Below are 26203 nucleotides of genomic sequence, written 5' to 3'. Positions count from 1 at the left end.
CCTAACACTCAACTTGAGTTACAAATTGAACTAGTTCTGGTTCTTAAAGAGATGAGTCTTGAAAAAGTGTCTGGAAAAACAAGTCTTCCCTGTTTAAATTAGGAATGTGCCAAATGACTGGCAGGTACTTGATATATAATTTAAATTTAAAACAGGAAGAAACAGTTCTAGATAAAGATCTCCTAGGATATCTAGGGGAAATATATGCACCTATATTTAGCTTATCCCTGGTTTCAACCCCTAACTGCACACACAGCAGCATGCACTTAGCTTTTGAAAAGAACAGGCCTTGATCCTTTAACAAGCTCTGCAAAGCTCCCTAATGAAGTCACATCCCTGTTAATCACATATGTGCTCCCCAGTTCCTCCTTTGATACACCTTGTTCACAGAGATAAACCGTGGAGCCCCAGCTGCTCGGGAGCTGTTAGAGAGGGAAGCTGATGGCGGGTGGTCATGGACAGCAGATCCTCCCCAGGAATCCTGACCCTGGGGCTTTGCCATGAGAAGGCAGCAACCAGAGAGATTACTCAAGGGCTGAGGGTGACATGGGCAAAGTGTCTTGCTGGAAACCTGCTCCTTCAGTCAGCATGGAGGAGGCAGCAGGGTCAGGCCTGTGCATTAGAACTTTGAGGTAATTGAGGAGGCAGAGCTTGACTAGAAAGTGAGAGAAAGCTGTTGGAAAGGCCACATTGCGATGCTGCACACTCAGAAGGAATTTTTACAACATGGCATGTGTTCCCCATCATTGCTGGGGAAGGACAGCACATCCTATAGTGCAGGGAGAGAAAAGGGAAGACAACCATAGAGAGGCACATAAATCGGTTTGTATTTTGACTCTCAAAGATATTTTTCAGAAACCTCAGTGGGGAGAGAAGTTAAGATGGAGAAGGGAGGCTGGAGAAACAAAACAAGAGGGAGTTTGGATTTGGGATGGAGGGTGTAAATATGTTGTTTGACTTAGGAGAAAGCAGAATGAAGGGAGGGAAGATTGTTCACAGAATAGCAAGTCAGCCTGATCAGAGTGTCTTGCATGACTGAGCACATTTTGCCCTCTACAAAGGCAGAAACTGAAGCAGAGAAAGTGAAGAAATCTGAGCCAGAGTAGGGATGTGGGAGGACAGATCCCTCACTGGGACAGAGGGAAGAAGAGCTGAGCTAACAATTGTATCAGTAAAGATCAAGGCAGACAGAGCAGGGAGGTGAGGCTGAGCCTTGCAGACTTTTTTCTGTAACACACTGACCTTAATGAAAATGACCAATGTTCTTCCTTTGACACCTGCAGGGCTCGAGGAGACACCGCACCATGGAAGTCTCCATCAGGAGTCACTTCCTGAGTGTTGCTGTTTTCCTGATGCATTGTGTGGTCCACAAGGCCAGCTGTGAGAAGGGCAACACTTCCCCTCTGCACTTCACCCACTTCTTCTACAATGCCACCATCTATGAGAACTCAGCCCCCAAGACCTACGTGGAGAGCTACGTCAAAATGGGTATTTACAAGACAGTCCCTGAGTGGGACATCAGGTACAGAATAGCTTCTGGGGACAACACTGGTCTGTTTAAAACAGAAGAGCACGTGATCGGGGATTTCTGCTTCTTGAGAATAAGAACCAGGAGCAGCAACACAGCACTTTTAAATCGTGAGGTCAAAGACAGTTACATGTTAATAATCAAGGCCACAGAGAGCACCTTTGCCTACGAAGCCTGGGCCAAAGTCTTGATCCATATTCTGGACAGAAATGACTTGAAACCTCTCTTTTCACCGCCCTCCTACAAAGTGTCCATCAGAGAAGACACTCCTCTGAAAACAGTGGTCAGCACGCTCAGTGCCACTGACGCTGACGCTGGCCAGAACGCTGAGTTCTACTATGCCCTCAACACCAAGTCCAACCTGTTCACTGTGCACCCCACCACGGGGGCAGTTATGGTCACAGGCAGGCTGAACAGCACCCATCGAGGCAGGCATAACCTGCAGGTTTGGGCTGTGGACAGAATGAGAAAGATCACGGGGGGGGATGGCTTTGGGAACTTGGCTAATCTCACCATCCAAGTGGAGCCATCTGCCAGGAAACCCCCCTCTATCTCCTCAGTGAAGGTGACATCACCTGATTCAGACGAAGACTTTATCTATGCAACTCTTTCTGTAGAAAGTGGTGACTCAGAAGCAGGGATTGATTCGGTTGAGTTTGTGGATGGAGATCCGGGAAGACATTTCAAAGCCATCAAATCCTACTTTGGGAGCACTGAGTTCATGATTGTGTCAAACAAAGAGATAAACTGGTTACTTTACCCATTTGGTTTCAACCTCAGTGTGCAAGCCAAGGACAAGAGCAAGCCACCACTGTTCTCTCCTGTCAGAGTTGTCCACATACCTCCCTCCAAGTATGTTTCTGCCAGGTTTGAGAAAGAAGTGTACCGGGTCCAGCTCAGTGAATTTTCCCCAGCTGGAAGCCAAGTTGTTATGGTGAAGATCGCACCAATTGTCCCAAATCTTAAATACATTTTGAGACCTACTCCTGACAGCACAAGCTTTAAGATCAATCCTCACACTGGACTGATAACTACAGTCAGAGCAATGAACTTCCATGAGCAGTCTAGTTTTGAGCTTGAAGTTACAAGCAGTAACAGTCACACATCCACGACTGTTATCGTTGACATCACCGACTGCAACAATCACGCTCCAAGTTTTACTCAGTCTTCGTACCATGGGGCCTTTGATGAAAATGTTCCTCCTGGTACCAGTGTCTTAACAGTAAGGGCTACAGATGAAGATAAAGGAGACAATGGCTTTGTCACCTACAGCATAGCCAACCAGAAATCAGTTCCCTTTGTCATTGACCCCTATTCTGGTGTCATTTCCACCTCCAAGTCGATGGACTACGAGCTGATGCAGAGACGGTACCACCTGCGAGTGTGGGCGTCAGATTGGGGCTCACCCTTCCGCCACGAGACTGAGGTGTACGTCTCCCTCACACTGAGCAATGTCAATGACAACGCTCCCGTGTTTGAGAAGGCAAGCTGCAGTGGCACCATCCCACGGGACTTTCCAGTTGGGAGCCCTGTGGCCACGGTCTCTGCAATTGACAGTGATGAGCTGCAGCATATCAAATACGAAATCAAGTCTGGCAATGAGTTACAGCATTTTGAACTGAATCCCATCTCTGGAGTAATATCCCTTAGAATATCTCTGCGAGATCTTCCTTCTGAACAGCCACTTTTCTACTCTTTGAAAATAACTGCAACAGATGGAGAGAACTACGCTTTGCCAACATCTGTAAACATCACTGTGGTCAGCCAAGGTCTCCCCGTCAAAATGCAGTGTGAGGAAACAGGAGTCTTGAAACAACTGACAGAAACCATCATACACTCCATCGAGTCTCAGTCTCAAGGCCATGGGCAGGATGATGAAACATCTCTGAACTTGCACCTTATAAACCATAATGCTCCTAAGTTTGATGACAGCTTTCCACGATCCATTGATATCATAGAGACTGTTCCCATCAACTCAACTATTGCTGACCTTTCAGCCATTGATCCTGACACTGGTTTTAGTGGAAAATTGGTTTATGTGATCTCAGATGGAAATGATGACAGCTGCTTTACAATTGACCTGGAACTGGGTCTCCTTCAAGTCCTTTCTCCTTTAGATCATGAACAAACCAGCTTCTACATTCTCAACATTACTGTGTACGACCTTGGTACACCACAAAAATCATCTTGGAAACTATTGGCTGTGAACGTGTTGGATACCAATGATAATACTCCTAAATTCACTCAAGGTGCCTATTGGGTGGCAATACCAGAACATGTAGCAGCAGGGACAACAATAGCTCAACTGAAAGCAGAAGATGCTGATACAGATGACAATGGGAGAGTAAAATACTCTCTCCTAACCCCCACGGATAAGTTTGCCATTAACAGTGTCACTGGAGAAGTGACAGTTACAGGTGCTCTAGATAGAGAATTGTGGCCTTGCTATGTGCTGAAAATAGAAGCTAGGGACCAGCCCAAAACAGGCTTCCAGCTGTTCTCTGTTACAGACCTCGTTGTGACTCTGGAGGATGTAAATGACAACACCCCTCAGTGCCTCCCAGCCCTCAACAGTGTGAAGGTCCCCGAAGACCTGCCCGTGGGGACCATTCTCCTGTTTCTGGAAGCTTTTGACCCTGACGCTGGCTCTGGGGGGGAGGTGAGGTACAGCCTCATTAACCATGAGGAGATGATGTTTCATGTGGATAAGCTGACCGGGGCACTCCGTTTGGAGAAGGAGCTGGACTATGAGAAGAGGGACTCTTATAATCTAACCGTGCAGGTCAGTGACAGTGGGAAGCCCTTCTCTCGCTCTTCCCTCTGCCACCTGGAAGTGAACGTCATGGATGTCAACGAGAACTTGAACCCACCACGCTTTGCCTCCTTTGTGTTCAAAGGCTGGGTGCAGGAGAACAGCCCTAAGGGCACGTCAGTGATGATGGTCACGGCCAAGGACATCGACAGGGGCAAAGATGGAGAGGTTCAGTATTTCCTCCGAGAAGGCACTGGCCTGTCCGTCTTCCACATCGAAAAGGACACAGGTAAGGACATCTTCATTTAATAGTGCACCTTGAAGGCTTAAACTACCTGGTGTGTTTGGCCTGGCTGTTTACAATGTTCTGTGCATTCAAGCCTTTCTTGATTGTGCAGGGATTTACTAATTTACCCCTGGATGTGGGTAGGAACAAGCAGGGGTTTTTCTCCTTAAAATAACAGCAGATCAGTGTCTGTCCTCCCCCAAAATACCAAGGTCTTCTCTATCACTTGTGTACCAAAAATTAACCTCAGCAGAAGCAAGCCCCTCACACAATCTCACCGCCACACAAGGTGGGTGTGAGAGTTTGTGCAGCAAAGAGCAGGAAGCAGACTTGAGACTGCTCTGTCATCAAGGACTAAGTGGTCTGAGTTCCTTAAATCCCTCACAAACACTCCCTGTCCTTCTCCTAGGCACCATACGGACCATAGGATCACTCGACCGAGAGGGAACATCCCACTACTGGCTGACTGTGCTGGCCCTTGACCTGGGAACAATTCCTCTGTCTTCTGTGACTGAAATTTATATTGAAGTCACTGATACCAATGACAACCCACCTCAGATGTCCAGACCTGTCTTCTATGCCTCTGTGATGGAGAATTTCCCACCAAACACATCAGTCCTTCAGCTTGATGCCTTCGATCCAGACTCCAGCTCAGAGGGAAAACTGACTTTTCACATCCTAACTGGAAATCCTCAAGGACTCTTCACCATTAACCTCATTACAGGTAAGACTGACCCAGCTCAGCATCTGTTTTTGAGGCTTCCAAGTGCCTAGAGGATGTTACATATTCAATATAAACAGCCCACACAGCTGCCTTTGTCACACTTTTCTGCTGCAGCAAAGGTCCCAATCTCCAAATACACTCTGTAGGGAGTCTGAGGATTGAAACCCTCAACCTGAGGGCTGTGATTTGCATCCAGATGGCTCTTAGAATGACATAAATGTGCTGCTTTCAAAGCCCTAAACAGTTGCTTTTAATCTTCCCCCTTATAAAGAACTGTTGCACAGCCTGAGCCCGGGAACACCCTTCTGGAGGTGACTGTTCCTGACACAGACCCAGGCAGGATTAACAAAAATGAATTCCACTGCACTTAAAGGTTCCACCCATTCTCCAGCACTATTAATGCAGTAAGTGTAGTAAGCCTCTTCTGCCATCTTCCTAGACTGTATCTTTCATCTGAGGATTATTTACCAGATCTTTCAGAGCCATCAAAAACCCGCCGATGTTTTGTGTAAACAGCTTCCTCAAACTATCCCAGCAGAGCTGACATTGGGCCAGTCTGGCAGGGAAAGCTGTGCCGAGCCCTTCATGCCATCAGCTCCTGGGAGAAGAGGGAAGGGAGGGCACAGAGCCTGAGTATGGGAGAGGATTAATTGCATGACTTTGATCTCCTGGAGATGATAAAAGCAGTTCAGCTACTGCAGCGGGATGGAAGCTTGCTCTCAGATGAGGAGCTGGATGTATTGGAAAAGGCTGGAGCTGCTCTCAGCTGTGTGTTACCAGTGGTGTAATGGCTCTCTGGCAGTGCTCTACACCTGGCTAGGAGGGGAATGGAGGAAAGAAATTATTATTATGAAATACTAAAATCTTTTTGTCACAAGAACCTCACAGGATGTATTTACATGGCACTGTATAAATGCACCTGGAGATGTCAGCTAACTGTGACCACTGCTGCCCACAGCTGTAGCTGTCTGTGCTGCCAGAAGCTTTTTAGCCTGGTCAGGACATTGCTATGCATCCAACTTTCCACATAATCCAAACAGCCATGCACAACCCAGCCCCAGGACAGCTTGCACAATGCAGGGTTCTCCAGAAATGTTCCTTCAGAAGCCCTTTTGTGTAAAACCACTGCCTTTTTGATGGGATGTGGAGCAGGAGGGCTGTCAGGACATCAAGCTGGCTCCCCTCTTCAGCTGAGCAGCCATGCACCCTGCAGGAAATTCAGCCTTTATGCTGCAGGCAAAGCTTTCAACCCCATTTGAGTGCAAAGTCACAATCCAAGGCTGTCATGTTCTATAGCAAAATGAGTGACTGGCAAAATCCAAATGGTTGCTAATGAGACACCTCACCTCTGAGCCAACCCATTAATTGCCATCTTAGACAAAAAAAGCTCTCTCAGGTATGAGTCATCTCCATCTCTCCCTATACTCAGGTGATTTGCATGAGAAGAGTGATAAGTTTGTCAGTTCTGAAAGAAACCCATGGGCTGATCTTATCTCTTGGACAGTTGCTGGAAGTCTCTTCTTTAAACCCTGAGCTTGGAAGTTGTTTAAGGTCCTGCTTCCAAGCCTGATGAGGATTCGGTTATCTATTATTTTACTTGCATGTCACCCAAAAGAATCTATAATTACCTGTGAACATTGGCATAAACTGAGCAGTTATACCCTCATGTTTACAGTATCTGAAGAGAAGTGATTTGCTGTTGCTGCCAGAAGGAATATCACAGCTTGTTCAGAGCCCTAGGCAGCCTTTTGGAAACCCAGTAGTATTTTCGTTTTGCAGGCTAGTTACTCCACTAAGTAGAATAAAACAATAATCTTTGGTCTCAGCTTGGTAGTGCAGCACTGGGAAGATGAGCTGCTGTCATCCCCATTAGTGCAGGATTGTATTAAAAAAAAAAAAAAAAAAAGTTATCCCACTGCAGGGCAGAAAACTGTGATTAAGACACCTCCTTTTCACCTATCCCACATGGTCATTGTCATCAAAGGACAGACAAATAAGTCACACTGGCACTGAAATAAGCCAGGACACAAGAGGACCAGAGGTCAGTCTGGGTCTCTCCTAGGTTGGACCTTTCTGCTAGTGGCAAAGGGAGAGGAGGAGGAGGAGGAAGCTCATTCTCATCCTGTGTCTTAATAGGAATTAAGGTCCTGATGTGCTGCTACAGCAGGTGTATCTACACACAGAATAACCCTGCAGAATAGCCCTGGAAAATCATTTAGGGCAGAGTGACACACTATTGCAAGTAACCTAATTCGGCTCCTGGTTGTGTGTTTGATTCAGTACCTTGGCATGGGGTGGATTGGCCAGTGGAGACATAACCAGCAAGGCCCCTTGACTTCTTCTGAGGCCTGGCAGGGGAACCAGGAACGGCCATGATAACTGTCCTGGGTTTCTCCAGCATTCCCAAACCCCACAGAAAGGCTCTAAGATCTTCAAGCTCTCAGTTCTCTAAAGAGGGTGGAGAAAAAGGGGGAAAATACATGAAAGGCTAATGAGAAGAGGGAACAAACTGTGCAGCGAGATGAAAGCTGTGTGCCATCGGCCATGGAATCTCTCCAGCCCAGCCTGGCAGCTGGTGTGGAGCAGTGTTTGTGGGAGACAGGGATGGATAGCTACACGGAGAGATGGGCAGATAGCAGGGTTTGGGGTATTCTTCTGCTGGAAAAGTTTTCAGCTTGTTTTGTTTGATGTGAAGGGGGTTTGAGTCCAGACAGGACCAGGAGGAACTGGGAGGCTGTAGCAGGAAGAGTCAGAGTGAGGCCATTCATCCTGCTGAAAGGGTGTTCGGAGAATCCTTTTACTTTGGGTTATTTGTCTCCAGCTCTTATCTAGTGCTTGTTCTTCTGGTGTTTCTTTTGCTGTGACAGTGTCCATTGGCTTCCTCAGGATGCCTGTGGTTCCCTGCAAGGAAGGATTTCTCTACAAGGAAGGACATCCTGCTCTTTAGGCTCGAGGGATGGTTGCATGGCTGCTCCCCAGAATCAACATAACACACAGCCGAGCATGGAGTAGTGCACAGCGGGGTCAGAACAAGAGGTGGGGTGGTAGGAGGAGAAGGAAAAAAAGGTTAAATGGAAGCAGGGGTGAGACAGGAGAAAGAGGGTTTTAGGAGGACAACCTCTTCCCTTCTCAAGCTCTTGTGAAAGTCTCAGTGCCTGCAAACCTGATTCTGGCTATTTTAACTATCTTAGATTTTCCCCCCTGCAGCAAGGGCAGGGGGCCAGCAACCTCCACCCCAGCCCTGTTCTTGCCAGCAGAAGTTATTATTATTTTTTGTTCCCTGGTAATTGTGCTGCTCTTGTTCCAACATGACCAGCCTTCCCCTCTGCCCTTTGCAGGCAGCAGGCAGGAGAGAGGCAGACAGTCCTTCCTCATTGCTGTGTGTGGACAGGCTGCTGGAGCACAGTCTATGCCTGCCTGCATGCAGGCAACAGAAAGCATTGTTCCTGGACCTTCACCTGGATGCAGAGCTTGGCTAATTGGCCAGGTGCAATTAGGACCTTTGACAGCGTTGTTCAGTCTCTGTAGGATTCAGCAGAAACCATCAGGGCCTCATGCAAGAATACAAATAAAGGACACCCACTCAACTCCATCACACGTCCCATGGGACAGGCTGGATGGGGTTTTCCAGCAGGGCAGGGTACTGATAACTCACACACATGCACATGCACACACAAAACACTCATTAAAACTAGGCATGCACTTCCCAGGCCTTGTAGAGGACAGCAGAAAGAACCAAGGAACTGTGTCCCCAGGCCACAAAAGCTGATGGCAGTTCCCCTTTAATAACAGCTTCCACTTCCATTTTAGCCCTCTGGCCTCACAGGGTGTATAACCAAGCAGCAACAAATGAAAATGTGCATAAATTCCAGCCAGCTTCTCTCAGGAGCTGTGTGCAGTGTCCATCTCCCCAGCTCCGGGTGCTCCGTGGCCGTGTGAACACTGCTGTCAGTTTGTGCATCTCAGCACCGCCCAGCGCCACGGCTCCAAACGGGAATTAGGTTGATTAACCCTAATTAATTAACCACAGGCCTTTCAGATCCCAGGGCACAGTGGTAACTGGCTCCAGAGGGGGGAACCAGGAGCCACAGTTGGGCACGGAGTAAGGGACAGAGTTTGCCTGGGGTCAGGAGGAGAAGCCAACCCTTTGCCTTGTGCTCAGCAGATGTGAAGATAAACCAAAAAAAAAATCCATCTGGTGAGACTCCCAGCTGGGATACAGCACAGGTTGTGTGACAGAGAGCAGAGTCAGCTCTTACTCCCCAGGAGATGCGAGCATCCTCGGTGGTACAGACATTCAAGAGTGTCATTAAATTCCAGTTCATCTGCTTTCACTACAGTCCTCCTTCTCCAGCACTAGAAAGCTGAGCTATGATCCTGCTTTCTTTCATTTTTTTCATTGAGTCATGAAAGAATTTCAGGGTGTGGCCAAGCAAATCCAGATAGCTACCTCAGAGTGCTTACGTTGCCTTCCATCAGCTGGCATGCAGTAATCCAGTACAAACAAGGTGTTAGTCTGCTGCAGCTGGATTTTGTAATCTGATAAACCAGAAACATCCCCAGTGTGCACATGGGTGTCTGTTTTCAATGTCTGTGTGTCCTGTGGGCTTTTTAGGCCAAAATTATGAAGAATTCCCTGAAGTAGCTGGAGTTCTGGGCTCAATAGCCAACCTATTGGTAGTGAAGACAGGAACATTAGAGATCTCAGTGAGCTGCTTCTGCAGTTCCTTCTCCAGGCCCCCATTAGGAGAGCATTTCCATGAGTTTGGCTGCTAATGGAGCCATACAGCCTCTCACTAACCTGGGAAAGATTTAAAAGCTCCTCAGCCAGTGGGCTCTCTGCTGAGTCCTCTTCACCTGCTGAGATGTTAAAAGGATGATTAGGGAGAGAAAAAACCCACTATGACAGAAAAGCAAACAGAATTTTTCAAGCCATCCTGTCATAACACATTAAGGAATGTTGATTTATGATTGTACAGGCATCAAATAAATGTTTAGCACTATGGCTGGTGCCAAATGTGAATAATCCCAGAGAACAAGTGGAAACGGTGAACAAGAGTCATGTTCCAAGCAGCTGCTCCTTGCTCCCTCCTTCAGCTGCCTTGTGTTTCCTGCAGCCATTTGAAATTTTCCCCTGCCTGTCACGCTCAGACAGACACACACAAAAAGTATGGTACAACAGAAGACAATACCATTAATTACAGCTGTCTGGTTTTGCACCAGGAATGAGAGCTGAGATGGGTTCATGCAGCTGGGATGTACAAGACTTTCAGGGCGCACAAACGCACGTGCTCACACCAGTGCACACGCACGTGGCATCCCGTGCAAAGCATTTCCCAGGGCAGCATGAACCTGTGTCTCTGCTTGCTGTGCTCAGGAAAATTCACCCTGCCTTTCAGTGGTGTAAAGAAGCAGAACTTCTCTTCACAGGGAAGAGAGAGACCTTGACAACTGAGAATGGACAAAAACACTCACATGTGTCAGGCTTGATGACTTTCAGGAGGTCAAATATTACATACACGATTTCCATTGTTGGTAAAGCAGTTGTAAAATGATCTAGAGCTGCTTTTCCCCAGAAGTGAAGAGTCAAGGCACTCAGCAAGGACTGTTATGAAACCAGACATGGAAACAGAAGCCTCAACTCCATCCTTTCCACACTTGCATCTACTCAGCTTAGTCATTGATAGGCCAAAAGGGGGCAATTATGATGATTTTGTTTCAACTCTACTTTATTATAGCCACAATTCTTCCCTCCTGCATCCAACCTATTCCCTGTGGTTAAACTACTGTGTATTTTTCAGAAATCCCTCAAATCTTGAAATTGTTGAAGAACTCACCCTGTGTCTCAGCAAGGCTTAAATAATATACCAACATTATTTTTGACTGTGTACTTTATTTTTAGCCTGAATGCATTTGTTCTAGCAGTTGAGTAGAGGGTATTTCCCAAGACAGAAGACAAACTTTTGTCAAAACACTGTAAATTACAAAGAGCAAGGTTCAGCAGAGGGAAAACAGGAGTAGAGACTTGTTAGGAGACTTGTTAAGAGGCCAGACTTGTGCCAGCACATGCAGAATGTTTCTTACTTAGAGGCATAAGAAAAGTTTTGTTTTCATGGTCCTGCAGCTTTTCTCACCTAATGCCTTGCCAACCCTCAACTGATGCAGGCATCTGGTGTTCCCCCTCCTCCGTGGTCTCTGTGATCAGAGAGCAACAGCAACACCTCCACAGAGGGATTCACACTGGGAGGGGTTGGGTTACCCTCTGGGGGTATCTGTCTTTCTCCTCTGATCACAAAGGGAACCTGAAACAGGACAGGTGGGCAGGCTGATCTTGGGCATTCAGGGATCTGATCAGCCCTGGCTTTTCTTGCATGCTGAGTCTTGGAGCTCAAAGGGTTTCTTTCTTGGCAGGTCTGATTTCCACGACTTCACGGCAGCTGGATCGAGAATACAAGGCTGAACATATCCTAGAGGTGGGTAATGATGATTGTAATTAGCTTTATTTACCTACAAGTGTATTAAGTCCTCAAAGGGCTTTCCTTGCAAGTTGGAGCACAGAGAAAGAATCTCATCCCATCAGCTCCCAACTGCTGGGAAACTTAATTAAATGGTGTGTGTTAACCCAAGAGACAGCTGCAGCAGTACTGCAGGGTTTATTATTTTCTTGCTGAGGACTGGAGCAAAAGTTCTCCTCTGGAAGCTGTGGGAATGTAGGAAGAGGACTGGAACTATCTTCTAGCAGGATAGTTTATACATTATGGGGGAAAGAACAAGCCAGAGAAATCCACCCTCGTTTATCTCATGGTATCAGATATTGCTGTGTAGCTTTGCTCACCAGCCCCCATCCTCAGCTGCTCACAGCTATGAGTATTCCCATCAGAGGGATCTGGAGGTTTTTGAGTCTATCAGGGTTTATCATTTCTCTCTGCAGTGCAACATGCTGGGAGCGTGCACAGGCAGGGCCGGGTGAGGATGGCTGGTACCTCGCCAAGCCATTGCAGTGCAGATGTTCTCAGATGTGTGGTCTCTAATGACCAGCCTGACCCACTGCCCAGAGCAGCTGGAGGCAGGAGCCTTGTAAACTCATCCCCCTGTGCATGGACAGGCCCTGCACAGTGCCAGCTACAGCCACCAGGCTTTGCCTTGCAGAGAGGAGCAGTGCCTTTGAAGATGTTGGGATACAAATGCAGAGCCACACAGAAACCCCCCAGCTGAGTCCTTGCCCACCAGGATGGAGGCCGGCTGGTCACACTCTAGGTCACGCCTCAGAGCGCTGTCACCTACTCCCTTTGCTTGCTGACAGGTGGCTGTCTCTGACAACGGAGAGCCAGCCCTGAAGTCCACCAGCAGAGTCGTGATCCAAGTCCTGGATGCCAACGACAACCCTCCCAGTTTCCCCCACAAGCTGTTCATGGTGCAGCTCCCCGAGAGAGAGGCCTCGGAGACCCCACTGCCGGTCTACAGGCTGATCGCTTCCGACCGTGACCAGGGCCAGAACAGCCAGGTCACCTACACCATCGAGGAGGAGGAGGAGGGCATATTCACCATCAACCCCACAACTGGCACGGTCTTCTCCAGGAAAGCTTTTCCTGCCTCTGAATACAACATACTCACGGTAAGAGGAGAGGGAAGCACAAAGAGCTGATGGGAAGAGACAGACGGAGAGGGAAAGAGAGAAAAGGGTTCAGAAACAGAAAATATAAAAGGAGAAAGATGGAGAAAATGCAGCAGTGGAGAGGAGGAGAGTTTGAATAAGGCAAATGTGTTAAGAGGGAAAGTGGGAGGGAATGGTAGGAAATGCAGAAGGTAGGAAGCTATTAAAAATGGACAGTAAATTTAAAATTAACTGTCCAACCTACCTTCAGAGAGGAATACAGTGATCCATGATCCCATATGGATGTGGACCCAAACCTGACCAGTCTTTGGGTTCCATCATGCTTCTGTATGGTGTACTGATCAGGCTTGGATGTGGCTTCAAAGCCTTCCCACAATCTGTGGGTCCTTGCAACAAGGCTTGTGATCCAGGTCTCTGCTACAGATAGAGCTTGGCAGATTTACTTGACAGTAAAGAGGAATTTGGGTTGCATGGCTCTTCCTTGGAAGCAGCCAGGGCATGGGCCACCGGCTCAGGATCTATTTCATGGGATTTTGGGCACACTGGGAGCTGAGATTCCTGGTGGGTGGGAGAAGGAGATTTCCATGGAGCTCCCGTGAGCTAACTCAGCTTTCTCCCTGAGTGCACGTGCCTTCCTCTGCAGGTCAAGGCCACAGACGGCGGCAGTCCCCCGCTCTCCTCCCACGTGAGACTTCACATCAGCTGGGTCGCCCGGCCCGGCCCTTCCTCAGAACCACTGGCTTTTGATGAACCCCACTTCAACTTCGCCGTGATGGAAACAGATCCTGTGAACCACATGGTGGGGGTGATCAGCATCGAGATGGGCCCCAGCCAAGTGTGGTTTAATATCACAGGTGAGACACAGAAATCAGAGCAGGGCAGTGGTGTCCATGAACGTTTGCTCTGGCTCCCTTGGCTTTCAGCGCTCGCATGCCTGAGCTAATGAAGTTGTTTGCTTTAGCTGTAGGTGAGCTACAGGGAAAGCTTTCTCACAGGCATCAGGAGGTTTAAACAGCCATTAGACAAAGCTGCCTATCCAAGGCCTCTGGTGCCAAGTGCAATTACCCAACACGCTTTTTTAATGACAGTCTGGAACTTGCCTGTGTTTGAGGTGCTCTCCGATGTCGCACGAAAGGCAGGGAGGGCATGCCAGTGCCAGCTCCTTCTGGGAATCAAGTGACACTGTTGGTTTTGTTAAAACTGCCTGCAAGGATCCAGGTGTGTGGCTGAGTGTTACAGAAACCCCCCTGTATCTCCCTCCATGCTGAGTCTTGAGCAGGGAGCTGAGAAGGAAGCATTCCTCAAAGACCTGGTCTGCCCTGACTTGTGGGGCTCTCCCTTCCTCCTCACCACATCCCAGGGGTGATTTAGACATGGAATGTGGAACTCTAGGGCCTCCTTTAAGATACAGGATTCAGAGGGGACGTGGGCTGTCACCCCAGGGGACTCTTCAGGCAGCATGTGCAGAACTCGTCCTACCAACAAGGGCCAATTGTGCTCATGTAATTTGATGTTTTGAAGTGGTGCCCCAATCTACCTTGCACAGCCTTTCCCTGGTACTGCCTGCAGGGCCTGCCCTTGTCAGACAAAGCCTTAATTGGGCAAGTGAATAGTTTTTCCCATTACTGTTTTAGGGTAAGGATAATGGTGTATAAATACAATTAGCCAACGAGAGATACAACATTACAAGGAGCAAGACAATATCAGTTCAAGGTTTATCTGGCATTAGTAGTGTCTGCTTGGGTCTGCAGAATTAACGGTGTATTCCTCTGAATGTTATCCCATCATTTCCCTGCTGAGTGCTGGAGCATTGCTTGACCTCATCTTTCCCAGTTCCTAGAGTTCCAAGTGATGCTGAGGGCTCTCTTAGTTTCTGTCCTGGTGGAACAGGACAGGATTTTATTTTCTCTGCAAGGGAAGGAAAACATCATGGTAGCTGGTAACCAGGGGGGCGATGCAGAGATCCAGGAGCCTTCAGGACCTCACTCAAAGTTTCACCTTTCCCAGACCACAGTCACTCTTGTCACTGGGATTGATGGAGTCTGCAAAAACTCTGACAAAGAAACATTGCTCTTCATCTCTTTCCTTTTCTGGGCTTCTTCTTTCCATTTGGCATTGTGCATAGGGAGCTCTTCTCTCTTTTCTGAGGGAAGGGCATCCATGGGTCTCTCTCCCTCTGTCTCTGCTTCTTTCTGTCTCCTTCCCAGCAGGAGAGCAGTGGTCCAGATGGCTGGTGAGCACTGCATTCCTCCAGCAAGGGAAGATTTGTAATTTTACAACCAGCAAAGATTTTACCAGCTGGTAATAGAATAAAGCAGAATCCAGAGCATCCAGTAGCCAGGAAGGAAGACGTTGAGACCTGAGATAAATTACAGGAAACTGTTTCAGCTTCTCCATATCTCAGAGCAACTTTGCAGGGTTTAATGTGCAAGAGGGGCCCAACAGGCCCCAGCAAGCGAGGCATGAGAAAGGAGCTGCCTGCCAGGGCTGAGCAGCAGTAGGGTGAGGGACAGCCTTCTGCTGCTGAGCTGCTCAGGCCTGCTGTTCCTGGCAATTCTCAGCCATCTGGGTTGGAGGCAACAGGCTCTGCTCACCCTGGAAGCACCGTCTGCCTCCCCAACTGTTGGAGTGTTGGGAATTCAGGTAGCTCACAGGCTCCCAGCCATGGTGACAAGGACCAGTGCTGATATGCCCACAGTGTGACCTTGAATCAGAAGCCAGCAAGAGCCCTGTACCCAGCAGGTCCCTGGTCCATGCTAAGCCAGTGATGGTGCATGGCTGGAAACCTTGTGCAAATAAATCAATGCTCAAATGGGCTTATTGCCAATCTAGCCAGGACATCACATGCCTAAGTGCATCTTTTCCCCTTCTCTCCTCCTCCTTTTCTCTTATTCCCTTCATCTTCCTTTTCACACTCCTTTGTCACCATCTGTGACTATCCCTTTGTCCAGCTTTGCTTTGTCCTCCCAATCTCCTGTGTGCATCACATGTTGTTTTGAGTTTCCAGATTTGGGAGAAACCTTACCTGTGGCACTGTCCCCAATCCAGCTGACTGTAACTGCCCTCCTGTTTGCCTTTTCCATCTCCCCCGTGTCCCAGGTGGTGATGATGACATGGATTTTGACATTGAAAAGAGTACAGGCAGCATGGTCATTGCAAGACCCCTGGATGCAAGGAGGAAGTCAAGCTATAACCTCACAGTAGAAGTCACTGATGGGTCCAGTACAATCAAAACCCAGGTAATGTTTTTTTCTTTAGTGGAGACCCTGTTGAGAGGGAGCATATGCCAAAGGGAACCTTTCCTCTGAGTCTGCTGAGCTCTGGATCAGGTGCCAGGCACTGGAATCTCCTTACACTGTGATCCTCCACTACACAGTGACAGTGTAATGGAGGATCCTCCAGTACACAGGTCTTATACCAAGCTAAGGTTGTTTTTATGTTGTTGAAAACACAGCTGGTCTAGGAAAGCTTGGGTGTTTCCTGTGGATCCCAGGTAGCACACAAGGACACATCTATACCACCAGGCAAGCTGGGCTGGCATTTCACACACTCAGACCTCACCTTGGTCTCAGCTGCTCAGGCTGAGTTACAACACATCTGGGACAACATCTTAAGGGGAGTGTGTACACGGTTAGGTCAGGCTTGGGTCCGTGTTCTCATGTCAAGGGGTGTTCCTGAGATATGCTAGCCCAGGTACAGCCAGCACAAATCCATCTGCAAGAGGTGAGGTCAGGCCCAGCAAGTGCAGAGATGCTGTGTGCTCCGAGTTGCCACATATAAAGTATCTGCTGGGAAAAGGAGGCACTTCACTCTCAGGCATGTCCCTGAGCCCCAGCTAAAATGATGAGATTTTGTCCATCTTTACCTACGCTGAGGAGGGGTGTTCAAGCCATGATCTTTTACTAGTCATTCTCTCCACACATAAGAAGCAGCCAAAAATCCAGCCCTCAATGCACAGGAAGACCTAGGATGTGAATCACCTGTCAGTAATGCTTATCATGGGAAATTCACTGTGGAGGATGATGAGTGAGGAACTCCACCATTCCTGTGAAACGTGATGCTAATGGATGGCCACATGTCTCAACTATCTTCAAGTGTTTCTCCAAATAAACAAACAAAGCCCCACCTTGCCTAGTGTGCATTCCCTGCCACCTTGCATCTCATCCCTACGTTTATTTTGGCACTCAAGGCCGCTAGCAGATGTCAAGAAACCTGCTCGTGTAAAACCCCCATGGCATGCTCAGGTTTGCTGAAGGAAGAAAATTATTACACTTGGTTGAGGCTTCCTAAGATGCAGGAGGCACATCAGTAGGAGGGTCAGGACAACCAGGGTAGGAGACCACACAGGAGAAAGCAGTGACTTCCCCAGCAGGATTCAGGATTCCCAGTGTGTGCTGTTAAATGCAGAGAGGAAAACTTGGCTAAAAAGGGTAGAACAGAAATTTTGCTTCTCCACACACTTGCTGCTCTTGAGATAGGACAGCCCCTCCCTTCTTTTACCAAACATCCCCTTCTGTCAGCTTTCTGTTGAGTAAATAATGGGGGTTGCTGTGTAGGCACCAGCCAGCAGCAAAGCTGGCACCACGGCTGAGCCGCTGCTGCTTTCCATGGCAGGCTGTGACTCTTATCCCATGTGCCAAGTGCAGGCATGTTCACTCTGAATGCCTTGCCAGACTGGAGAGATTTTGAAAAAGGAGAGGAAGCAAACTGAAAAACACAAAAGGGGAAGGCACAGCAGTTGTTCCTTGGGATGAAGGACAGAAGGGCTCCTGGTCATCACAGATGGCAAAGCTCCAAGAGTTGGAAAACTGTGATGGTTATGGCACTCAGAGTGTGTCAACACCCAAGAAGGATTGGTAGCTGAGATTTTAGATGGCTGCATGTCCAGTTGCTGCCCTCACTGTGCTGTCTCCCCCACAGGCATTTATCCACGTGATTGACATCAACCAGCATCGTCCCCAGTTTCTTCAGAGCCATTACGAGGTGAGGATTCCTGAAGATACCCCCTCAGGGAGAGAAATCCTTCGAGTCAGTGCAACAGACAAGGACAAAGGAAAGGGGCTCATCTACACCATCCATGGCAGTGTGGACCCCAAAAGCACAAGACTTTTCCAGTTGGATCCAGGCAACGGAGCCCTCACAACAGCAGAAGGCTTCAGTTCCCAGCCCATGCTTCAGCACACCCTCACAGTGATGGTGAGTCCCCTGCTGAGTCCACCGGTTTGGCCAGGATGGGTCACTGGAGAAATTAAAAGTGGTTCTAGTCTTTGAGGGAGGATTTGCCTGGAACAATAGGGAAGAGGAAAGCAGGGTGTTAACCTTTAGTATATGGCTAAAGGTAGTTAACACCCTGCATTCCTCTAACCACCTTCTTTGCAGGACCACCGGATTCTTATAAAAGAAAACACAGTGTGTAATAGTTAATGTTTGGGTTCAAATTCAAGGCTGAGCTTTGGTGCTGAAACTTTCAGGCTCATTCCCAGCCAGGGGATTGGTACCGTTGCAAAACACCCACCGCTGCAAGAGTGCTGATGAGTTCCTTGGAAGGAGGTGCAGGCAAGACTGGCTTGTCCCTGGGTGTGACTGTTCTGCTCTCTCTCTGCCATTCAGGTACGAGACCAGGAGGTCCCCATCAAGCGGAACTTTGTCCGAGTCGTTGTTGACGTGGACAGCTGCAACCTTCACCCTCCCCAGTTCAGCAGCATCCATTACGAAGCAGAAGTGCTGGACTCAGCAGTGGTGGGCACAGAGGTCGTACAAGTCAGAGCCCTTGATCAGGACCAGGGAGCTAATGCTGAAATCCACTACTCCCTTCAGGCAGGTGAGAGCTGTGCAACAAGACAGTTTAGGTTGTGATCATACCTGCATTACCATGCTTTGACTGGTGGCCACTTGACCAGCTTTCTCTAGCTGTTGCAAAGAACCTCAAATGGTTGCATAGTTCTAAAATGTGATTTTCTTCCTACCCAGAGTGAGTAGGTAATGTCCATATTATAGAATATTAGCATCTTTTCTTAAGAAGACAGCTTAATGTTGAGTCACTGGTCTAAGAAAAATAGTGACTGGATGAGTTAGAGCAGCCTAAAATCTGTTCCTCTTTGTCCATGGGAACTATTCAGTTGTTAGGCAAAAGTACTCCCAATTCCCACAGGAGTCATCATCATTCCACTATTTCTACCAAGAAATACATCCTCAAGGAATGGTGAGAACCCTCTCAGCACTGACTGGTGGTGGTTTTGAGTCATTCGTGCTCAATGGGCAAATATTTTATCATTCACTGTAAAGGTTAAAACTTAAGTATTTATGTCTGTGCCACACGGCCTATTTAGCCTGTAAACTTCTTGCAGGAGACAAGCCATCCTTTGCTCCATCTTTCTCACTGCAATTTAGATCAAGGACTGAGGAATTTAATTGCTCCTGAAGTATTGGTAATTACAAGCATGATGGGGCTTGAAGGAACTAGTACTGTCTGTGCTTCCATGTTCTGCACACGAGGCAAAAGCTTCAAGCACATGCTCTGCCACCACTAAATATGCTTAAATTAAAAGGGTGTTTATCTCTAATTTACATTTTGATTGATTCAAATGTTAGCTCACAGATCTCAATGGGTTCATTGTTCTTACAATTACAATTACTTAGAAATGAATTAATTTCTCTCAGTAGAAGAAACATATGTTAATCAGGTCTGCAATGAGGAGAATCTGTGAAAAAAAGTTGCAGAAAATGAAGACCAAGAAGGTGTCTGCATTCTTCACTTTGTAATTTCTCTTCTTGCAGGTAATGGGGAAGGCTTCTTTAGCATTGACCCATATTCTGGAATTGTTACAGTTGCCCAGAAACTGGACCCATCCAGGCAGGAGCGATTTACTCTTATTGTAAAGGCAGAAAATCAGGGGTTTCCTCAGCTTAAAGATTCTGCTACAGTACATGTCCACATTAGACCCTCGGATCGAACCCCTCCAAAATTTCCAGAGGCTGAATACATCACAGAGATCAGCGAATCCACTGCTGTTGGCTCTCCGCTGATCCAGGTTACAGCCACAAGCTTGTCACCAGTCAGCTATGAAATAAAAGATGGAAATGGAGATGGAGTGTTCTCCATGAACTATCAGTCAGGCCTTATTTCCACTCAGAAGAACTTAGATTTTGAGCAGGTGTCTTTTTACCAGTTGAAAGTCCGTGGTACCAACATGGCTGGTGCATTTATGGACGCAGTGGTGCTCATCTATGTCATAGATGAGAACGACAACGTGCCTGTCTTCATTAAGCCTTCCTTCGTTGGCTGGATCATGGAGAATGCCCCATCACAAAGCATGGTTCTGGATGAAAGCAACGCTCCCCTCGTCACCTATGCAACAGATGCTGATCAAGACTCCAATGCTTTGCTGATCTATGAGATTTTGGAACCAGAGGCACTGAAATATTTCACAGTGGATCCCAGCACAGGGACACTGACCAGTCGTGCTGATATAGACTATGAGCTTACCCCAGTTTTCCACTTCAGTGTACATGTGCATGACAGTGGAAGTCCCAGTTTGTTCGCATCCAAGCCTGCCAAGGTCACAATCCACGTTAAAGATGTTAATGATTCACCTCCAGTCTTTGTCAAAGACACTTACGACGTTTCTGTCTTGCTACCTGCCCACCCAGGGATGGAGCTTTTGTCAGTGCAGGCAAAAGATGCAGACTCAGAGGTGACCTACAGCATCGTGGAAGGCAACCTTGACAATGCTTTCCATATCCATCCCCTAACAGGTCTCATCTCCATTCTTAACACAAGTGGCCTGAGAAGCTACCAAGAGCTCACAGTCAGAGCTGGTGATGGCTTGTATAAGAGCACTGCTCTGGTTAAGCTAAATTTAATTCGGGCACAAGGTACCAGCTTGAAATTTGATCAAGACGTATATACAGCAACTGTGATGGAGAACTCTTCAGATGAGAAGACTCTAACCATTCTCGGGGTGAAAGGGTATCAGCTAAATGAACCCCTTTCCTACTCACTTTTGAATGAAAAGGAAAGGTTCAAAATGATCCAAGCCTCTGGAGTTCTTCAGACCAAGGGTGTGAAATTTGACCGCGAAATGCAAGACATGCACGAGGTAGCTGTGGAAGTGAAGGACAACAGGAAGCCACCAAGAGTGTCCCAAGCCACAGTCAGAGTTTATGTAGAGGATGTCAATGACAACCCCCCAGAGTTTGAGAATGTGCCATACTACGCCTCGGTGCAGGATGGCACAGAGACAGGGGATGTCCTTTTTCAGGTGTCAGCAACAGACAAAGACATAGGGGATAATGGAGCTGTTACCTACTCATTTGCAGAGGAATACAAATACTTTAGGATTGACCCTTACCTGGGAGACATCTCCCTTAAGAGGCCTCTTGATTATCAAGCTTTAAATAAATACAACCTCCGGGTCATTGCTAAGGACAAAGGAGAACCTCCCCTGCATGCTGAAGAGGAGGTTGTGATCAGTGTGAGGAACAGATCCAACCCTCTGTTCCAGAGCTTGTACTACCGGGTGAAGGTGCCAGAAAATGTCCCCCCATACACGTCTATCCTCCACATCCAGGCCCGCAGCCCCGAAGGCTTGCGCCTCATCTACAACATTGTGGAAGAAGATTCCCTGAAACTCTTCAACACCGACTTCAAAACTGGTGTCCTCACTGTCACAGGGCAGCTGGACTATGAGCTAGAGACAAAACACACATTCACTGTTAGAGCCACAGACACAGCACTTGGATCTTTCTCGGAAGCCAGAGTAGAGGTGGAGGTAGAGGACATTAATGACAACCCTCCCATATTTTCTCAGATCATTTACACAGCGTCTGTCTCTGAGAGTTTGCCACCACAGACCCCTGTTGTCCAGCTCTTTGCCTCTGATAAGGATTCGGGCAGAAACAAAGTGGTCTCCTATCAGATCATGGATGATGGTTCCGATGCTGCCAAGTTCTTTAATATTGATGCCAGCACAGGGCAAATAACAACAGCTCAAGCACTTGATTATGAAACAAATCAACAGTTCCGCATGAAAGTCAGAGCTGCAGATCACGGGGTGCCTCCACTCAGTAGCGATGCCCTGGTAATTGTAGATGTGACAGACATCAATGACAATCCCCCTGAGTTCAGCCAGCTTCAGTATGAAGCCAAGGTCAGTGAAATGGCTACGTGTGGGCACATCGTGATCAAAGTCCAGGCCCTGGACCCCGACAGTGGAGACACCACCCGGCTGGAGTATGTGATCCTGTCGGGTAATGACAACAGGCATTTTGCCATCAACAGCTCTTCTGGGATAATATCCATGTTCAACCGCTGCAAAAAGGACTTGGAGCCATCTTACAGTCTCAGAGTTTCTGCTTCAGATGGAGTTTTCAAGAGCACTGTGCCTGTGTATATCAACACCACAAATGCCAACAAATACAGCCCCTCTTTTCAGCAGAATGTGTACGAGGCAGAGCTGGCAGAAAATGCTGAGGTAGGAACCAAAGTGATTGAGCTGCTGGCTATTGACCCAGATGGTGGCCCATATGGCACCATAGACTACACCATCATAAATAAACTCGCCCATGAGAAGTTCTCCATAGACAATAAAGGCTGTATTGCCACACTGCAGAAACTGGACAGGGAAAATTCCACAGAGAGAGTCATTGCCATTAAAGTCATGGCCAAGGATGGGGGTGGGAAGGTGGCCTTCTGCACTGTCAAAATAATCCTTACAGATGAGAATGACAACCCACCTCTGTTCAAAGCCTCTGAATACACACTGTCCATCCAGTCCAATGTCAGCAAAGGCTCCCCTGTCATCCAGGTACTGGCTTATGATGCTGATGAAGGTGCAAATGCAGATGTCATTTACTCTGTTGACTCTGTGGAAGATGTGGCAGAAGATCTTGTGGAGATCAATGCTGCCACTGGGGTTGTTAAGGTCAAGGAGAGTCTTATTGGTTTAGAAAACAGAGCCTTTAACTTCAAGGTGAAAGCTGAAGATGGTAGACCCCCTCACTGGAACTCCCTTGTTCCAGTGAATCTCCAGATTGTCCCCAGGGAGGTGACATTGCCAAGGTTTTCTGAGCCCCTTTATACATTCTCTGCATCTGAGGATCTTCCAGAGGGGTCAGAAATAGGGTCAGTCAAAGCTTTTGCAGAGGATCCCATTATATACAGCCTGGTGAAGGGAACCACTACAGAAAGTAACAAGGACGAGGTGTTCACACTGGATGAACAGACAGGGGCTTTGAAAATCAAAAAACCTATGGATCATGAGACCACCAAGTGGTACCAGGTTGACGTCATGGCTCACTGCTCACATCTGGAGACTGAGTTGGTCTCTCTGGTCTCTGTGAATATCCAAGTGCAGGATGTGAATGACAACAGACCTGTCTTTGAGGCAGATCCCTACAGAGCTTTTGTCATGGAGAACATGCCTTCAGGAACCACAGTCATTCAAGTGACAGCTAATGACCAGGACATGGGAAGTGATGGGCAGGTGACCTACAGTCTGGAAGCAGAATCTGGCAACCTCCGTGGGCTCTTCACCATCGACAGTGAGAGCGGGTGGATCACCACACTGAAAGAACTGGACTGCGAAGACCAGGAGATCTATCGCTTTTATGTGGTGGCCACTGACCACGGCAGGAAGGTCCAGCTCTCTTCCCAAGCCCTGGTGGAGGTCACTGTCTCCGATGAAAACGACAACGCCCCGCAGTTCACCTCAGATTTCTACAAGGGGTCAGTCATTGAGAACGCGGAGCCGGGGCAGGTCGTTGTCACCCTGAGCACCATCGACGCCGACATCTCCGAGCAGAACCGGCGGGTCACGTGCTACATCACCGGTGAGTTGTTCCTGGCTTTGAATCTCCAGTGGGCAAGAAGAGAGTATCGTCTCAAAGTGAGGATTTGATACCTTGTCTTACAGATTATTAGAACAGAAATAGTGTTACACTGACAGTCCTGTCAGAAGCAGGAGATGAAGGCTGAGCTCTGGCATGAGCTGGACTCTTCAGTTAAATGAATCTGGGGAACACAAAACCCTTTAGTAACTGCAGTGGGTGGAATGAACTTTAAAATAACTATCTCACCATTGAATCGTCCTATTTCTCTGGGAATAAATAAATAAGATACATATAAGTAATTACTGTACTGTAGAAATATTTATTTACACTTTCTTAACAGAGGAATATTTAAGAGAGTGTAATTGTAATTCCTATTGGAAGGACAGTAGAGGCAGTACAGCAGGAAGGAAGATTTTTTTCACACAGATACTGTGATCTGTATTTAAGTTCTTTGACCTAGCTTTTTCTCCTGCCAGCACTACAGTCAGTTTACACATCATACATATACCTGTAGCCTCTTTGTGTTTTTTAATAACTATATATAACTTTTTGGTATTGTGTGTTTCCTACAAAACCACTTGGAGGCTGGCTTAATAACAAGGCTGCAGATAGTCACTCTGCACTGGGGAATATAAGACTATCATGTCAATCTTAGTAAAAGTTTTGGCTAACAAGAAATACTAAAAATTATTCTTGCATCCCTGAAACATCACATGTGCCAACTAAAATTAACCACTGCTGTAAAATAACAAAAAAGTTACACTGGAATGTTTGTTCTTCATCTGCACAAGTAGAAGCTTGCTTTTGTGGTATTCTTTTGACCCTAAAGGGTCTTTCTAAGACCTGGGACAGATACTTCAAATTAAAATGTTTGTTCAGACTCAAACAAGGACCCTTCAGGGTCAAAACATTAGGCCAGATCATGCTGCAGCCTGTTATCTATTATTGTAACCATCTGAAACAGGGGAGGAATGCTGGTACTTTCATTTGGTTTATGGCAAGCCTAGGTATTTGCAAGCCTTTGGGAGGAAAGATTTAATCCATTATGTATTCACATTTCTGCCATCTTAAAGGTAGTAGTAACTTCCAAATACTTTAAACCTGAGAGGATGCACACTTATGTTAGGGGTGAACATCTTGTGCTCTCTGCTCTGCATATACAAACACAGGTCAAACTTTACAAATAAACATGGAAATGCAGCAAGAGAGGATTAGGTAAACACAGAGCCCAGCTTCTCCCTGTCCACATTGATTTCAAACACTCAGAAACTAAATCTGGGCATGGGCTGGTGTTTCCCAGTGTCAGAAGAAGAGCTAGTACAGGTGTCATTGTGCCTCCACAACCTCATCACTGCTGCACAAATAAAAGCAGAAAGGGAGTGAATTTCATTTATCCCACTGTGCAAGACCCTTCAGAGTCCAACACAGATTTTACAGCCAGCTCTGTTCACTGACCCCCACTGCCAGATGTGCTTCCTCCTGGGTCAGCAGAGAACACCAGTTCCTTCCTAGGGGAGAGGGATTCTCCTGTGGCAGCATCCAGCCCATTTAAAATCTAACATATGTAACAGTAGGAGCAGCATGAATCTGGTGGACCAGAGAGCCTGCCTAGTCTGGATTTACCTGTCTCTCATCATTTGGCTCTTACAGAAATGAAAAGTAACCCCAGAAAACAAAGCTATACGTTAAATACCTCTACAGGTTAGAGGAAGCACAATTGTACATGGTACCATACGAATAAGATCCAAACCATGTCTGCAGGGTATTTACAATTCTCGGATCCCTTTAGGAACATGCACAAAAAAGACTGACAGGCTTTGGGGAGGTGAGACAATGTGGTTTTGAGGCAATGAATATGCACATCTGCAGAACATTACTGACTTTTCTGCAATCAGTTGTTTCCTTCTCCAACTCTAATGTGCAGACAGGGAGTAGCTAAAACATGCAGAGTATTTCCCAGCTGTGCAGTGAGGTTGACCAAAAGCTCCTCACCTGCTGGATGCGCCACCAGTGCCCTCTCTGCATCACCAGTGTGAGTCAGAGTCATGGAATCATTTAGGTCAGAAGAGACCTCTAGGAGCATCAAGGTCCTTCAGTTCTCCTAAGGAACCATTAGGGGACACACCCATATTCCCTTTCCTTATCCCTTCTGTTTTTCAGCACTTAGTAAATGCCATTTTTTGCTTGCTTCCTGCCCCCTTCTAGAAGGAGACGTACTGGGACAATTCACAGTTGATCAAATTGAGGGCGAATGGACAATTTCTTCCAAGAAGCCTCTGGACAGAGAAGATACAGAGAAATATCTCCTCAAGGTTATGGCCTCTGATGGGAAATTTCAGGCTACCACCGAAGTGGAAATTTTTGTACTGGATATCAATGACAACAGCCCTGAGTGTGGCCAGGTAAGATGTCTGCTCTGGGACATCGGGGCATAAAGGGAGATCCCTAGGAGGGAAAGAACACAATAG

General features: G+C 47.3%; 1 protein-coding gene across 1 annotated transcript in view; it reads left to right on the top strand.

Annotated features, from left to right (window-relative positions):
- The window catches only part of FAT2 (FAT atypical cadherin 2), a 56133-nt gene that overhangs the window by 10349 nt on the left and 19581 nt on the right, over nt 1-26203 (top strand). Inside the window, exons 2-11 of the mRNA XM_053991321.1 lie at nt 1284-4569; nt 4976-5290; nt 11702-11763; nt 12594-12905; nt 13549-13759; nt 16005-16144; nt 17826-18101; nt 18516-18726; nt 19683-23735; nt 25941-26137. Of these exons, the coding sequence (XP_053847296.1) occupies nt 1305-4569; nt 4976-5290; nt 11702-11763; nt 12594-12905; nt 13549-13759; nt 16005-16144; nt 17826-18101; nt 18516-18726; nt 19683-23735; nt 25941-26137 (9042 nt within the window). The 5' untranslated portion in view covers nt 1284-1304. The remainder of the gene's footprint in view (nt 1-1283; nt 4570-4975; nt 5291-11701; nt 11764-12593; nt 12906-13548; nt 13760-16004; nt 16145-17825; nt 18102-18515; nt 18727-19682; nt 23736-25940; nt 26138-26203) is intronic.

This window comes from Vidua macroura, chromosome 15 (assembly GCF_024509145.1).
Source record: "Vidua macroura isolate BioBank_ID:100142 chromosome 15, ASM2450914v1, whole genome shotgun sequence".
Taxonomy (NCBI): domain Eukaryota; kingdom Metazoa; phylum Chordata; class Aves; order Passeriformes; family Viduidae; genus Vidua; species Vidua macroura.
Note: the sequence above shows the minus strand (reverse complement) of the source record. Positions and strands in the feature narration are given on the sequence as shown.